The sequence below is a fragment of the Oncorhynchus nerka genome, linkage group LG6 (assembly GCF_034236695.1).
Source record: "Oncorhynchus nerka isolate Pitt River linkage group LG6, Oner_Uvic_2.0, whole genome shotgun sequence".
Classification (NCBI taxonomy): Eukaryota; Metazoa; Chordata; class Actinopteri; order Salmoniformes; family Salmonidae; genus Oncorhynchus; species Oncorhynchus nerka.
Genome location: NC_088401.1, coordinates 82831615 through 82848825, shown reverse-complemented (window position 1 = coordinate 82848825; position 17211 = coordinate 82831615). Strand labels below are relative to the sequence as shown.

At 44.7% G+C, this 17211-nt stretch overlaps 1 protein-coding gene across 1 annotated transcript in view; it reads right to left on the bottom strand.

The window, feature by feature from the left end:
- LOC115120622 (protocadherin Fat 2-like) overlaps positions 1 to 17211 on the bottom strand; it is a 70756-nt gene that overhangs the window by 45884 nt on the left and 7661 nt on the right. The window contains 6 exon segments of the mRNA XM_029649574.2: positions 1100 to 1307; positions 1609 to 1818; positions 5938 to 6048; positions 6301 to 6359; positions 12639 to 12950; positions 13601 to 16894. Of these exon segments, the coding sequence (XP_029505434.2) occupies positions 1100 to 1307; positions 1609 to 1818; positions 5938 to 6048; positions 6301 to 6359; positions 12639 to 12950; positions 13601 to 16877 (4177 nt within the window). The 5' untranslated portion in view covers positions 16878 to 16894.

Sequence of the window (17211 nt, the reverse complement as noted above, 5' to 3'; positions counted from 1 at the left end):
ACACACAGCGCACAGAAAAACACACAGCGCACAGAAAAACACACAGCGCACAGCAAAACACACAGCGCACAGAAAAACACACAGCGCACAGCAAAACACACAGCGCACAGCAAAACACACAGCGCACAGAAAAACACCGCGCACAGAAAAAATCACAGCGCACAGAAAAACTCACAGCGCACAGCAAAACTCACAGCGCACAGAAAAACACACAGCGCACAGCAAAACACACAGCGCACATGCCAGATTCTCATGATCATTAATAATCTCTTTTCCTTCACAGTCCATTTGCAATCTTTGATTGGTCACGTTTTGACTTGCCTTTATGTACATTCCGAAAATGTGTGAAATGTTGACAGATCATTTTGACTCATTCCGTTTGGTCAGTTTAATAAAACAACTACTTTTTACGGTAACTTTACTCTAAGTCTTTATTGCGTCAACTAATATAACTTTTGCTAGAAAAACATTAAATTACACACATCTGATCATATTTTCCAGGATGTTAGTTTGTATAAAATAGGCTGTAATTCTACACACTAAAGAAACACTGTACTTATGCATGGTCCATGTCATCAACATACTGCACATCTCCACACATCACTTTAAACACATCTAGTCACTTTAAACAATGCCACTTTATATAATGTTTACATAGCCGACATTACTCATCTCATACGTACAGTATATACTGTACTCTATACCATCTACTGCATCTTGCCATCTTTATGTAATACATGTATCACTAGCCACTTTAAACAATGCCACTTTATATAATGTTTTCATGCCCGACATTACTCATCTCATATGTATATACTGTACTCTATACCATCTACTGCATCTTGCCTATGCCGCTCGACCAACACTCATCCATGTATTTATATGTACATATTCTTATTCATTCCTTTACACTTGTGTGTATAAGATAGGTGTTGTGAAATTGTTAGATTACTTGTTAGATATTACTGATCTGTGAACTAGAAGCACAAGCATTTCGCTACACTCGCATTAACATCTGCTAACCAAGTGTATGTGACCAATAAAAATTTGCTTTGCTTTGATTTGATTTGACGTCAGAGTTACCGATGTTAGTCCTCACCTGTGATGTCATACCACAGTAGCCTCTGTGTCTCCGTGAGGATGATCCCCACCATGTGAGTGACAGGATCCGTCTCCATGACAGTGAAGGTGAAGTGTGGCTCGTCAAACGTCAGCGGATCGGAGGTGGGCTTCGGCTTGGGGATCCACTCTACGTCGAGGCGGACTGTCGACGATCTCACCGGACTCCCATGATCCTCTGCTTTGATCTTACAGAGGGAATGGATGGGATGGAGAGACAATGCTAATGTTATTGCGCTGGGGTGTGGATCTTTGTGTTACTCATCACACTACATGAGAACATGACAGGGTTGGTGTTCATCACAATGGTGTTCACATGCAACTTCACATGCACGTTTACACTCTACATGTGAACGAGAGTCATGAAAGAAGATGCGGTTGTTTTCGTTTTGGAATAGCAGGTGTCCTAAAGAGTGCTCCACCATTGCGTGTGGTTGTGAAAAGCAGAAGAATCTGTGGAACATGTTAACTATGTGGTTGTCCACGTACCGTGAGGATGCTGTAGTTGCCTTCTGTAAAGTCCCCGTGTGCCGTCACCACCCCAGTGTCTGGATGGATCTCAAACCTCTCGTCCTGGTTGTCCTGGAGACTGAAGGTGACCTCAGCATTGGGCCCTTCATCGTCGTCCTGGGCAACCATCCGATACACCTCCGCCTGTGGTTCCGCCCCCTGACCTCTGTGTTGCTCAGGTAGTTTGACCTGGAACCAATCAATGAATTAATCAGTCACATGTATTTATAAAAGCCCATTATTACATCAGCAGCTGACACAAAGAGCTTTAATAGTAAGTAGGGCTGAATGGCATCCTATTCCCTAATTAGTGCACTAATTTTAACCAGATATGGTCCAAGTCAAAAGTAGTGCACATTGGCTGCGTTTAAACAGCCAGCCAAATTCAGATATACAGTGCCTTGCAAAAGTATTCATTCCCCTTGGAGTTGTTCCTGCTTTGTTGCATTACAACCTGTAATGTAAATATATTTTTATTTGGATTTCATGTAATGGACATACACAAAATAGTCCAAATTGATGAAGTGAAATGAAGAAAAAAAAAAAGTTCAAAAATAAAAAATAAAAAATAAATAATGGAAAAGTGGTTTGTGTATATGTATTCACCCCCTTTACTATGAAGCCCCTACATAAGATCTGGTGCAACCAATTACCTTCAGAAGTCATAGAATTAGTTAAATAAAGTCCACCTGTGTGAAATCTAAGTGTCACATGATCTGTCACAGGATCTCAGTATATATACACCTGTTCTGAAAGGCTCCAGAGTCTGCAACACCACTAAGCAAGTGACACCATGAAGACCAAGTTCTCCAAACAGGTCAGGGACAAAGTTGTGGAGAAGTACAGATCAGGGTTGGGTTATAAAAAAATATCTGAAACTTTGAACATCCCACAGAGCACCATTCAATCCATTATTTAAAAATGGAAAGAATATGGCACCACAACAAACCTCCCAAGAGAGGGCTGCCCACCAAAACTCATGGACCAGGCAAGGAGGGCATTAATCAGAAAGGCAACAAAGATACCAAATATAACCCTGAAGGAGCTGCAAAGCTCCACAGCGGAGATTGGAGTATCTGTCCATAAGACCACCTTAAGCCGTACACTCCACTGAGTTGGGCTTTACGGAAGAGTGGACAGAAATATAGCCATTGCTTAAAGAAAAAAATAAGAAAACACGTTTGGTGTTCGCCAAAAGGTATGTGGGAGACTCCCCAAATATATGGAAGAAGGTACTCTGGTCAGATGAGACTAAAATGGAGGTTTTGGCTATCAAGGAAAAAGCTATGTCTGGCACAAACCCAACACCTCTCATCACCTCGAGAACACCATCCCATGTTTTTCATTGGCAGGGACTGGGAAACTGGTCAGAATTGAAAGAATGATGGATGGTGCTAAATACAGGGAAATTCTTGAGGGGAAACCTGTTTCAGTCTTCCAGAGATTTGAGACTGGGACAGAGGTTCACCTTCCAGCAAAATAATGGCCCTACACTTACACAAAATAAGAAAAAGCAACATTCAAATGTTTTAATGTTTTAACATTGAAATGTCTTGGAATGGCCTAGTCAAAGCCCAGACCTCAATCCAATTAAGAATCTGTGGTATGACTTAAAAATTGCCGTACCCCAGCGAAACCCATCCAACTTGAAGAATGGGCAAAAATCCCAGTGGCTAGATGTGCCAAGCTTATAGAGACATGCCCCAAGAGACTTGCAGCTGTAATTGCTGCAAAAGGTGGCTCTACAAAGTATTGACTTTGGGGGGAGTGAATAGTTATGCTATAAAAAAAGGCATCTTCAAAGTGGTAGGCATGTTGTGTAAATCAAATGATATAACACCCCCCCAAAAAACTATTTTAATTCCAAGTTGTAAGGCAACAAAATAGGAAAAATACCAAGGGGGGTGAATACTTTCGCAAGCCACCAGTCAAAGCACCGGTCAAAGCACCGGTCAAAGCTTCGGCACACCTACTCATTCAAGGGTTTTTCTTTATTTTTACTATTTTCCACATTGTAGAATAATAGTGAATACATCAAAATGATGAAATAGCACATATGGAATCATGTAGTAACCAAAAAAGTGTTAAATCTAAATATATTTTTTATTTTAGATTCTTCAAAGTAGCCATCCTTTTGGGCTCCCGAGTGGCGCTGTGGTCTGAGGCACTGCATCTCAGTGCAAGAGGTGTCACTGCAGTCCCTGGTTTGAATCCAGGCTGCATCACATCCGGCCGCGATTGGGAGTCCCATAGGGCGGCGTACAATTGGCCCAGCGTCGTCTGGGTTTGGCCGGGGTAGGCCGTCATTGTAAATAAGAATTTGTTCTTAACTGACTTGCCTAGTTAAATAAAGGTTAAATAAAAATTGATATTAAAAAGTTTGCCTTGATGACAGCTTTGCACACTCTTGGAGTTCTCTTAACCAGCGCCGTGCGTAGTCACCTGGAATGCAATTAAATGAACAAGTGTGCCTTGTTAATTTGTAGAATTTCTTTCCTTCTTAATGCGTTTAAGCCAATCAGTTGAATTGTGACAAGGTAGGGTTGGTATACAGAAGATAGCCCTGGGGGGCTGAAGGGGGGGGTTCACCCAGGAAGCCATACAAGCTTGAACCGCCACTGCTTTCACTAATTGGTATTTTGACTAATTAGATCAGCTCTGAAAAAAATATCTGATGTTATCGCAGTGCTAGCTGTGCCACCAGAGATTCTGGGTTCGAGCCCAGGGTCTGTCGCAGCCGGCCAAGACTGGGAGGTTCATGGGGCGACGCAAAATTGGCCTAGCACCGTCCGGGTTAGGGAGTGTTTAGCCGGTAGGGATATCCTTGTCTCATCGCGCACTGGCGGGTCGGGCACAGTGCGCGCTTACCAGGTCGCTAGGTGCACGGTGTTTCCTCCAACACATTGGTGTGGCTGGCTTCCGGGTTGGATGCGAGCTGTGTTCCGGGTTGGATGCGAGCTAAGTTAAGAACCTTTAAGTCTTTACTGAAGCCTTATCTCTTCAGTGGGTCATATGATTGAGTGTAGTCTGGCCCAGGAGTGGGAAGGTGAACGGAAAGGCTCTGGAGCAACGAACCGCCCTTGCTGTCTCTGCCTGGCCGGTTCCCCTCTTTCCACTGGGATTCTCTGCCTCTAACCCTATTACAGGGGCTGAGTCACTGGCTTACTGGGGCTCTCTCATGCCGTCCCTGGAAGGGGTGCGTCACCTGAGTGGATTGATTCACTGATGTGGTCATCCTGTCTGGGTTGGCGCCCCCCCTTTGGTTGTGCCATGGCGGAGATCTTTGTGGACTATACTCAGCCTTGTCTCAGGATGGTAAGTTGGTGGTTGAAGATATCCCTCTAGTGGTGTGGGGGCTGTGCTTTGGCAAAGTGGGTGGGGTTTATCCTTCCTGTTTGGCCCTGTCCGGGGGTGTCCTCGGATGGGGCCACAGTGTCTCCTGACCCCTCCTGTCTCAGCCTCCAGTATTTATGCTGCAGTAGTTTATGTGTCGGGGGGCTAGGGTCAGTTTGTTATATCTGGAGTACTTCTTCTGTCTTATTCGGTGTCCTGTGTGAATTTAAGTGTGCTTTCTCTAATTCTCTCTTTCTTTCTTTCTCTCTCTCGGAGGACCTGAGCCCTAGGACCATGCCCCAAGACTACCTGACATGATGACTCCTTGCTGTCCCCAGTCCACCTGGCCGTGCTGCTGCTCCAGTTTCAACTGTTCTGCCTTATTATTATTCGACCATGCTGGTCATTTATGAACATTTGAACATCTTGGCCATGTTCTGTTATAATCTCCACCCGGCACAGCCAGAAGAGGACTGGCCACCCCACATAGCCTGCTTCCTCTCTAGGTTTCTTCCTAGGTTTTGGCCTTTCTAGTGAGTTTTTCCTAGCCACCGTGCTTCTACACCTGCATTGCTTGCTGTTTGGGGTTTTAGGCTGGGTTTCTGCACAGCACTTTGAGATATCAGCTGATGTACGAAGGGCTATATAAATACATTTGATTTGATTTGATTTGATTTAAGAAGCAGTGCGGCTTGGTTGGGTTGTGTTTCGGAGGACGCATGGCTCTCGACCTTCGTCTCTCCCGAACCCGTACGGGAGTTGTAGCGATGAGACAAGATAGTAACTACTAACAATTGGATACCTCGAAATTAGGGGGGAAAAAAATAAGAAAAAGATCTGATGTTATTGGACAAAAGACAAATGAGTGGAAAAAAAGATCAAATTTGGGCTGCCTGTGTAAACACAGCCTATGCAGGAAATAGGGTGCCCTTTCGGACGCTGACCCGAAACCCCAAAGAGCCAATAGAAGCAGACCTGGAAGAGCTTGTGGTTGAACTGGGGTCTGTTGTCGTTCTCATCCAGCACCTGGATGATCACTGTAGAGGTGGAGCGGAGAGGAGGGGCTCCGTTGTCTGACACTATCACCTGAGAGGAGGAAGAGGGGGAAGACGGGTTTGTCTAACAGTAGGATATGGAGGATTGATTGAGACTTAAATGACATTTTAAAAAGTTGTATGTATCATAAATCACATATATTTGGTGAGAAATGTTATTTATCAAGACCACACATTACGGATCATTTATAGAGTAGTTTAAGCTCTCATTTCAGGCCTTTTAACGATCTCGTAAAAAAATGCACATGTTGTTTAATGACAAGCAGGTGTCTCAGTCTCCTACCTCGATACTGTGCTCAGACTGCTGTTCCCGGTCCAGAGAGGTCAGAGTGTTGATGACGCCTAAGAAAACAGAGAGAGAGAGAGAAGGAAACACAGAGAGTGAAGGAAACACAGAGAGTGAAGGAAACAGAGAGAGAGAAGGAAACAGAGAGAGAGAATGAATCAGAGAGAGAATGAAACAGAGAGAGAGAATGAATCAGAGAGAGAGAAGGAAACAGAGAAAGAGGAGGAAACAGAGAGAGAAGAAAACACAGGGAGAAATGAAAACACGGGGAGAGAAGGAAACACAGGGAGAGAAGGAAACACAGGGAGAGAAGGAAACACATAGAGTGAAGGAAACACAGAGAGAAGGAAACAGAGCGAGAAGGAAACCGAGAGAGAAGGAATATGGGAGAGAGAAGGAAACAGAGGGAGAAACAGAAAGAGAGAAGAAATCAGAGAGAGAGACGGAAACAGAGAGAGAGAAGGAAACAGAAGGAGAGACGGAAACAGAGAGAGAGAAGGAAACAGAGAGAGAGAAGGAATCAGAGAGAGAGAAGGAAACAGAGGAGGAGGAGGAAACAGAGAGAGAAGAAAACACAGGGAGAAATGAAAACACGGGGAGAGAAGGAAACACCGGGAGAGAAGGAAACAGAGAGAGAAACAGAGAGAGAGAAGGAAACAGAGAGAGAATGAAACAGATAGAGAAGGAAACAGATAGAAGGAAACAGAATGATAAGGTAACAGAGTGAGAAGAAAACATAGAGAGAAGGAAAGAGAGAGAGATAAGGAAACAGAGAGAGAGAAGGAAACAGAGAGAGAGAAGGAAACACAGAGAGAGAAGGAAACAGAGTGTGTTTTTTTATGCATCTCAAAAGGCACCAAGTTAGAGGAATGACCCAGCACACCTGTCACTGTCTGAGCCCCATGCAACTGGTTAACTCTCCTGTCTTCCCACAACCCTGTCTGTTTGTTAACAGTGTTTATTTGGCTTTATGGTCTAAACAAAGAAACCTCTGAGAACTTTCTAGATCCTGTTATTGTTTATAAAATACTCAACGTTTTAGGACTGTGGATACTTTAATAGTATAACATGTGTTGCAGGAGTTGGCCAATACAAGAGTGGTCACGAGCTGGCACAGCCAGAAAGTCATCAAATCAGATTTTAACCCTAATGCCTAACCATAACCTTAACCACAACGCTAACCCTAATGCCTAACCATAACCTTAACCACAACGCTAACCCCAATGTCTAATGATGACCTTAAATTAAGACCAAAAAGTAACTGTTTGTTTTCATGAATGTTGACTTTACAGCTGGCCTGCCTATGGGAAAATTGCTCAGTTCTGCCTCCAGGACAAGTCTTATGACAATAAACGTCAACCTGCTACAATCTGACTAGGTATCCCCTTTTCTTCCTTTCCCCTTTTCCCCTTCCCCTTTCCCCCTTCCCCTTTTCCCCTTCCCCTTTTCCCCTTCCCCTTTCCCCTTTCCCCTTTCCCCCTTCACCTTTCCCCTTTCCCCTTTCCCCCTTTCCCCTTTCCCCTTTCCCCTTTCCCCCTTTCCCCCTTTCCCCTTTCCCCTTTCCCCCTTTCCCCTTTCCCCCTTTCCCCCTTTCCCCTTTCCCCTTTCCCCTTTCCCTTTCCCCTTTTCCCCCTTTCCCCTTTCCCCTTTCCCCTTTCCCCTTTCCCCCTTCACCTTTCCCCTTTTCCCCCTTTCCCCTTTCCCTTTCCCCTTTTCCCCCTTTCCCCTTTCCCTTTCCCCTTTCCCCTTCCCCTTTTCCCTTTTCCCTTTCCCCCTTCCCCTTTCCCCTTACCCAATCTGTCCACTGATACACTATCCACTACTGTATTGTCATTTAGTAAAGATTTCCCATTCTGCTTCTGTTCGTTTAACAGGCCAATTCTCCTGCCAAATTAAAGGGTCTATGAGATGAGAAAACCTGACAAAACAGGTTACATGACTGGTTTGGCACTTTTCAACCGTGTTGAAATCTGGGTGAGGTTGTCTGTTTCACAGCCTGAGTTGATATCAGAGTAGTGGCCTACAGACTAAACATGCCTGAGTTAATATCAGAGTAGTGGCCTGCAGACTAAACATTCCTGAGTTGATATCAGAGTAGTGGCCTACAGACTAAACATGCCTGAGTTGATATCAGAGTAGTGGCCTGCAGACTAAACATTCCTGAGTTGATATCAGAGTAGTGGCCTACAGACTAAACATGCCTGAGTTGATATCAAAGTAGTGGCCTATAGACTAAACATGCCTGAGTTGATATCAAAGTAGTGGCCTACAGACTAAACATGCCTGAGTTGATATCAGAGTAGTGGCCTGCAGACTAAACATGCCTGAGTTGATATCAGAGTAGTGGCCTGCAGACTAAACATGCCTGAGTTGATATCAGAGTAGTGGCCTGCAGACTAAACATGCCTGAGTTGATATCAGAGTAGTGGCCTGCAGACTAAACATGCCTGAGTTGATATCAGAGTAGTGGCCTACAGACTAAACATGCCTGAGTTGATATCAGAGTAGTGGCCTACAGACTAAACATGCCTGAGTTGATATCAGAGTAGTGGCCTGCAGACTAAACATGCCTGAGAAACATTAGTTTAGTTCACCACTCCACTGCCCCAAGTGACACCACAGGGACTGATTACCATACAAGGGTGTGTGTGTGTGTGTGTGTGTGTGTGTGTGTGTGTGTGTGTGTGTGTGTGTATGTGCGCGTGTGTGTGTGTGTGTGTGTGTGCGTGTGTGTGTGTGCGTGTGTATGTATGTGTGTGTGTGTGTGCGTGTGTGTGCATGCGTGCGTGCGTGTGTGTGTGTGTGTGTGTGTGTGTATATGTGTGTGTGCGTGCGTGCGTGCGCGCGCGTGTGTGTGTGTGTGTGTGTGTGCGTGTGTGTATGTGTGTGTGTGTGTGTGTGTGTGTGTGTGTGTGTGTGCGCGCGCGTGCGTGTGTGTGTGTGTGTGGGTGTGTGTGTGTGTGGTGGGGGAGGTGGTTGAAGTGAGTGGAGATGATCATTTAAAGGGCATTGAGCTTTTACGGCACTCAAAAACAAATCCTGCTGGGTCTTTAGCGGAGACATTATTTAGACAGGTGAGACACGTTAGGAAGCTGCTGCTTTTATCATTTAGCACAGACTTGTAGGTTTACTTCCTGTGTCTGTGTTTTTGTAATGAAGTTGTCCTTCTCTGCTAGGCCTCCTTGTAAAATAGGTCTCTTGACCTCCATATGTTTTCTTCTGGGGTGGCAGGTAGCCTTAAGGTTAGAGTGTTAGTGTCCCAGTTTGTGTCCCAGTGCAGACAAGGTGAAAAGCTTTCTCTGTGCCCTGGAGCAAGGCACTTAACCCAATTGCTCTTGGGGTACTTGACGATGTGACCCCACTGGGGGTCCTCCCTGGGGGAGTTGGGATATGCAGAAAGCAACCATTACAGGACAAATATAAGCACCCGCAAATTATTAGTATTTTCTAGTTTAGGTTTTTCTGTGTCTTCCAGCTGGTAATACAGCTACACTGCTTCTATTGAAATGTATTACTGGTTCTTATCTGACTTCCTTGCTGGGACATCTCTACAGATACTGTACCTTGTGTACTTAGCTGCTACACTCCTGAATTAAGATCTTAGTCAGACTTCTCTGAGTCATGTGTTGATCCTGTTCAGACATGAGGAGCACAGCTCATATCCTCTCAGAAATGAATCTACCATGCTGTTTGTGTGATAGAAGCTGAGGTTTCACTTCATTGATAGTTTTTTATTCACCTACAGTGTATTCAGACCCCTTGACGTTTTCCAAATTGTGTTACGTTACAGCCTTATTCTAAAATGGATTACATATATATATTTTTTATATCCTCATCAATCTACACACAATACCCCATAATGATAAAGCGAAAAACAGGTTTTTATAATTTTTTGCAAATTTATTCAAATGTATTTAATTTACATAACTACTCAGACCCTTTTGCTATGAGACTCGAAATTGAGCTCAGGAGCATCCTGTTTCCATTGATCGTCCTTGAGATGTTTCTACAACTTGACTGGAGTCCACCTGTGGTAAATTCAATTGATTGGACAGCATTTGGCAAGGCACACACCTGTCTATATAAGGTCACATAGTTGACAGTGCATGTCAGAGCAAAAACCAAGCCATTAGGTCGAAGGAATTGTCCGTAGAGCTCCAGAGACGGCCTCTATCATTCTTAAATGGAAGAAGTTTGGAACCACCAAGACTCTTCTTAGAGCTGGCCACCTGGCCAACCTGAGCAATTGGGGGAGAAGGGCCTTGGTCATGGAGCTAATCAAGGACCTGATGGTCACTCTGACAGAGCTCCAGAGTTCCTCTGTGGAGATGGGAGAACCTTTCAGAAGGACAACCATCTCTGCAGCACTCCACCAATCAGGCCTTTGTGGTAGTGGTCAGACGGAAGCCACTCCTCAGTAAAAGGCACATGACAGCCCGCTTGGAGTTTGCTAAAAGGCACCTAAAGGACTCTCAGACCATGAGAAACAAGATTCTCTGGTCTAATGTAACCAATATTGAACTCTTTGACCTGAATGCCAAGCGTCACATCTGGAGGAAACCTGTCACCATCTCTACGGTGAAGCATGGTGGTGGCAGCATCATGCTGTGGGAATGTTTTTCAGCGACAGGGACTGAGAGACTAGCCAGGATCGAGGCAAAGATGAACAGAGCAAAAACAAAAAAATAAAACGTTTTTTGCTTTGTCATTATGGGGTATTGTGTGTAGATTGAAGAGGGGGGGGAATGTAATCAAGTTTAGAATAAGGCTGCAACGTAACAAAATGTGGAAAAAGTCAAGGGGTCTGAATACTTTCAGAATGTAGAAGGACAAGGTCCTTGTCTTAGTAATGAGTTAAAGGCCCAGTGCAGTCAAAACCCTGATTTCCTGTGTTTTATATACACTGAGTGAAAATCTTCCTGATATTGAATTTCAGCCCTTTTTACCCTAAGAACAGCCTCAGTTCGTCAGGGCATGGAGTCTACAAGGTGTCGAAAGCGTTCCACGGGATTGCTGGCCCATGTTGACTCCAATGCTTCCCACAGTTGTGTCAAGTTGGCTGGATGTCCTTTGGGTGTTGGACCATTCTTGATACACATGAGAAACTATTGAGCATGAAAAACCCAGCAGCGTTGTAGTTCTTGACACACTCAAACCGGTGTGCCTGGCACCTACTGCCGTACCCTGTTCAAAGGCACTTCAATATTTTAACAAGTGACATCAATAAGGGATCATAGCTTTCACCTGGATTCACCTGGTCAGTCTATGTCATGGAAAGAGCAGGTGTTCCTATGCTTTGTACACTCTGTGTATATTTCCACACTATGAGGTTGGGATAATACTGTGAAATTGTGAAAATGATGATACCCTTTTAGTGTTAGAGCTGTTTGAAAAGACCACCTGAAATGTCTGCCTGTTTTAGTGGGAGGAGTTTTGGCATGCCTGGTAACATCACCAGGAAGTAAATGAGTTAATAGACTAATAAGAAAGAGAGCTGCAAACCTCTCTGCCAATAGCAGCTAGTTTTCCCCTCCCCACTCCCAGGTAGTCTTAGCGAAACTAACCTGTCTCTTGATTACACTGGGTGTTTCTATAAAACATCTAATCTATTGTACGTCTTCCAAGGCATTTAATGGAGTGTCTTTTCAGCTTTAATCCTTTGGTGTTAGCCTGGGGGTAAGGAGACACACACACACACACACACACACAGCCCAGCAGAGATTACAAGTCGAGGACAGACAGACTTGTAGGAGCTTGCGACGTAGAGCTAATCTGGTTGCAATTTGCCCTGTTTTCTAAGGCCCATGCTCTGTTGCTGTGTGACAGGCACTCCGCTGCAAGATGACACTGTCAGAGATTTGGGGTTTCACTTTTTGACTTGGGCAGTTGATATTTTACACTCACTGCCCTCCCAGCCCAGACATGACTGGATCATTTGTAAAAAAATAAAAATAAATGTTTGTTTTTTGTACATTTACAGGTAGAAAATAAGTGTAGTTTAACCTTGATCCGGCTTCACGTGATGTGGCACACCCTGGGTGATGCATGTGCACCTTACCGTTGACACATGTTATAATCTACCATTTTCTATTCAACTTGAGAAACCACAAGCTGCCATGTTTTACAGTTAAATGGTATATTGAGATGTATATTTGAAACACATGAACAAGAAAAATTGCAAAAATGAGATGTACATTTCACGAAACTGAATGGATGTTGTAGGTTGTCAAAATTTGATATGGACACAATACAGCAACCTGTATTTCCTCAAAGGTGTTAGACTACAGAAATAAAATCACATCGATCCGTGTTTCCTTGTGAAATGTGTCAGTTACCTGTCTTGGTGTTGATGGTGAAATAGCTCCGCGGTGACTCCAACAGCTGGAAGGTGAGTTTCCCCTCAGAGGAGCTGTCCACGTCAGTAGCAGTGACCTGAACCACTGACTTGTCTTTAGACATGTTTTCCAGGACTGAGCCGAAGTAGACCGGCTGGGACATCTGGGGAGGGTTATCATTGATGTCCAGGACTTCCACAAATATGTCTGTCCAGGTCACTAGAGGGATGGTGCCAAGGTCTTTGGCATAGACCGATAGCCAGTAGTGTGGGACGGCCTCGCGGTCCAACGTCTCAGCCGTGCGGATTACACCTGCAAAACAGAAGGAGAAATCGTTTATAATGTCATCCATCTGTATTCGCATCATTTTTTGGCTGACAGGTGTGGTGATGAACAACTTGGATAGTTAAATCATCTAGGTTTACCCCCTCCCCCCCAAAAAAAACAAAAGTTGTTATTTGGTTAAAACTGGAGAATACGTTGTCAAAATCTAAAAGATTATAAGTAGGAGTAAGATTCTGAAAGGGAGGCCATGTGTATCAGTGCAGGTATTCCACACTACAATGACACAGCATTGTCTATTTCTATTTCTCTATCTAATTTCCCAACAGGAGAGAGCCATGCTAATGGAATGTGATACTTTGTGAGGTTACAGGCTATCCTCTGTAAAGTAGCCAGTATGTAGGAACACGTCCCAAGCAGCCTTATTTTAACAATGAACATCCATTTTCTTTTTTCTTCTTTTTACCACAGGCTTTATCAACTGTCATACCACTTCTCATCTACTGTAACAGCAATGCATTCATACTAAAGAAAATTACTGTTATCACACACAAACACACAAACACACACACACACACACACACACACACACACACACACACACACACACACACACACACACACACACACACACACACACAAAAACACACACAAACACACACACACACACACACATTTACCTGTTTCCTCATCGATCATGAAAACTCCCAGGCCAGATCCATCGTGAATGTGATACCTGACGACTCCATCTTTCCCCTGGTCCCAATCTGCTGCTGTCAGCGTGAACACTGAGGTTCCCACAGGAGCGTCCTCCATCACCGAGGCCTCATAGACAAACATGGAGAAGACTGGCTTATTCAGGTTCTCATTCACATCCAGGACCTCCACCTCGATGAAGCAGGAAGAGGAGAGTGACCGAGGAAGACCATGGTCAACTGCTTGAACCGTCAGGTTGTAAGACTGTTTCATCTCGAAGTCCAGTTCTTTCTCAAGGGTTAGAGATCCCGTCAACGCGTCCAGAAAAAAGGCCCCATTCTCACTGTTCTTCAGGTAGTAGCTGACCTGTCCAGCGCTGCCCAGGTCTAAGTCGTAGCTCTCGACCCACAGTAGAACCGTCCCCAAGGGAAAGTCCTCAGGGACTTTGATGTTGTAGATCTTGGGGACGAACTTGGGAGGATTGTCGTTGATGTCCTCCAAAACGACCACCAGATCGGTCAAAGAGAAGAGCTGTGGGTCTTTTTTAGACTGATCTCTAGCCTCTACCTTCAGGTCATGTCTGGGAAAGGCTTCTCTGTCTAAACGACCGGACACCTTCACTTTTCCAGTGAGTTCATTGATCTTGAACAGATTGGTTAGCGTTAGCATCGAATATAGGATGTTTCCATTGCCCTCAGAGTCTAAATCTGTTGCGTGCATTTGGAATATCGTTGTGTCAACCTCCGTGTTCTCTGGGATGTGCACGACATACCTGGATTGGTCGAATACTGGTCGGTTGTCGTTAACATCCAATAGCTTCACAGCAAGAAATTTCCATGCTGAGGTTTGTGGGCTTCCTAAATCATAGACAGTTACGTTCAAAATGTAGAACTCTTTGGTTTCTCGGTCTAAAGGACACACAAGCTTAAGCTCCCCAGACCAAATACCAATGGAGAAACACCCGTCTTCATTTCCACTTGAGATAGCGTACACAAGCTTGCTGTTGAATCCGGTGTCATTATCTGAAGCCTTGAAGTGAAGGATAGTAGAATTTAAAGGGAAGTCCTCTCTGATGTCAATAGTACTCGGGATGCCAGAGTTGAACTTAGGAGAGTGGCGGTTGATGATATGAACGTCTGAGAAGGATTCCTCATCCTGGATAGTCAACACTGGCTTTATGGATTCTATCAGTTTGTCTGTGAGCCGTTTGAAAATCCCAGTCTCCTGACAACTGACTGTGGCTTCAATGCTCTGGTTGACGACAGTAACAGTAACAACAGAGGGATCAGAGGTATGTTTACCGTCGGTTGCTGTGATTCTGAGTCTGAACGAAGGTAATTCAGCCTCTATCGAAACTGTGGGTATCTGTCTGATCAGTGTAATGACTCCTGATACAGCATCGATGTCAAACAGTTTTTGGTCATTCCCTGACTCGATCACATATCTGAGCTGTTGTAGTTCGTCCAGGTCAACAGCAGACAGCTCTGCGATTGGCTCTCCCACCGCTAAATCTACAGGTATGGTGGCGTTGCATCCCACCTGCTCAAACAGAGGGGTGTTGTCGTTGACGTTGCTCATGGTGATCGTCACAGCGCATTCAGAAACATGACTGAAGGGACTGCCACTGTCCGAAGCCCACACTCTGAGATGATACCACCTCTTCATCAACTCGTAGTCCAGATCCTCAGATGTAGAGATCACACCACTGATTGGGTCTATTGTGAATGGGGAAGGAGCTGAATTGGCTATGGCATAGGTCACGAAGCCATTTCGACCCCTGTCTACGTCTATTGCAGAGACTGTTAGAACGCTGCTGCCTATAGGTACGTTCTCTGGTAGTGTGGTTTGGTATGAGGGCTTGGTGAATGTGGGGGCGTTGTCATTTTCGTCAGTTATCTCAACGACTATATGGGTCTCGGCTTCACCGTGATTCGCTATCACGTCGAATTCATAACGAGACTTTTTCTCAAAGTCAAAGGACTCTGAGGTAACAAGTATGCCTGTTTTGGGGTTAATCTTAAATTTGTGGCTATCAGAGTTACTTTTAATGTGGAATGTAACATTCAAATGTGCTGGACTCACACTAACTCTGATCACATGTGTTTTTGGTGGTGAAAACTCACTTAGTGTGAGAATGTAAGTGTCTTCCAGAAAGCTAAACAGGCTTTGTTTATACGGAGGGATATGGATTTCTGAAACTGGAGAAACTAAAGGTGGACTGCTCTTGTCTTTAGCTTGAAGGGAGAGGTTAAATCCAGATGGACTCTGGGACCAGTTCATTCTCTTGGTGGAGACCACTTGGAATCCATTGACTTGCAGGCTGGATGGAATAATCTCAAAATACCTCTGTGGATCCCCGCCAACAATACTAACGGACTCAACCTGCTTTACACCCGACTCTACAAGGACATCAATAGTTATCTTCTCCTCTTCGTCCTTCTGAGCCAGGACAGCTGGGAGAGGTTTGATGGTGGGGCCGGTCGAAGAGACCTTTTCTATGGTCACTGCAACGCTGGCAACGTTGCCAAACTTCTTAACCCCAGATATCTTCTTGGTCCTGTCCTCAGCTAATACAGTGAGATCGTAGGTTTCTGCTCGGCTGTGGTTCAGTCTCTTGACGAGGCTGATGGCGCCTGAGAAAGGATCAACGGCGAACGGATGGGCTCTAGTCGTAAAGGAGTAATAGAACTCAGCGTTGCAGCCAATATCCGCATCCGTCGCACTGACGCTGACCACGCTGGACTTCAACGGAGCGTCTTCCCTGATGACTACGTTGTACGAGGCTGGGTAGAAGAGCGGTTTCAGGTCATTGGTATCAAGCACCTGAACCAATACCTTGGTCCTGGCCTGGAAGTCGTACGTGATTTCAGTGGCTTCAATGGTGAGAGTATAACTGTCTCTTACTTCCCTGTTCAGTGATGCAGAAATACTGCTTCGCGTTTTGATTCGCAGAATGCAGAAATCCCCTACTCTGACCTCTTCCGCTTTGAATAGGCCGTCGTCGTCTCCAGAGACGAGTTTGAACTTGATGTTCCACAAAGGATCGATCACTACGCCCATCTTGATGGGACTCTCCACAGCAGTCCTGGGGGCTGAGTTCTCATTAATGGTGGCATTGTAGAGATGATAGGTGAACCTCATGGGAGAGCTGTCCTTTCCCAAGCGCAAATTGTGGTACTCGTTACTTGCTACTAGGTTTAGAAAGACTGCTACCACTAAGAGTAGTGTACTTGTGTCTGTTGTAACCATCTTCACTGTCATCAGCAGGATCCTCAGCTCTGAGAGAGAGAGAGAGAGAGAGAGAGAGAGAGAGAGAGAGAGAGAGAGAGTTTTAGTTCATATGCCAGGAACAAATATACATATTTTTTATTTTATCAATGCGGTATATAGTTCAATAAGTCACATATAAGTACATACAAAATACAGCTATTTGACCAGATTGTCATTTCTCTACTACCTGTTCCTGTCTGAACAATACAATATGAGCGTTAAACAACCAATGACACAACACCACAGTGAAAGCCTGCTGTGAGGTATTTGTCTCCTGTTCTAACATGCTTTGACCAAAGCAAAGCAATACATTGTTTGATGACAA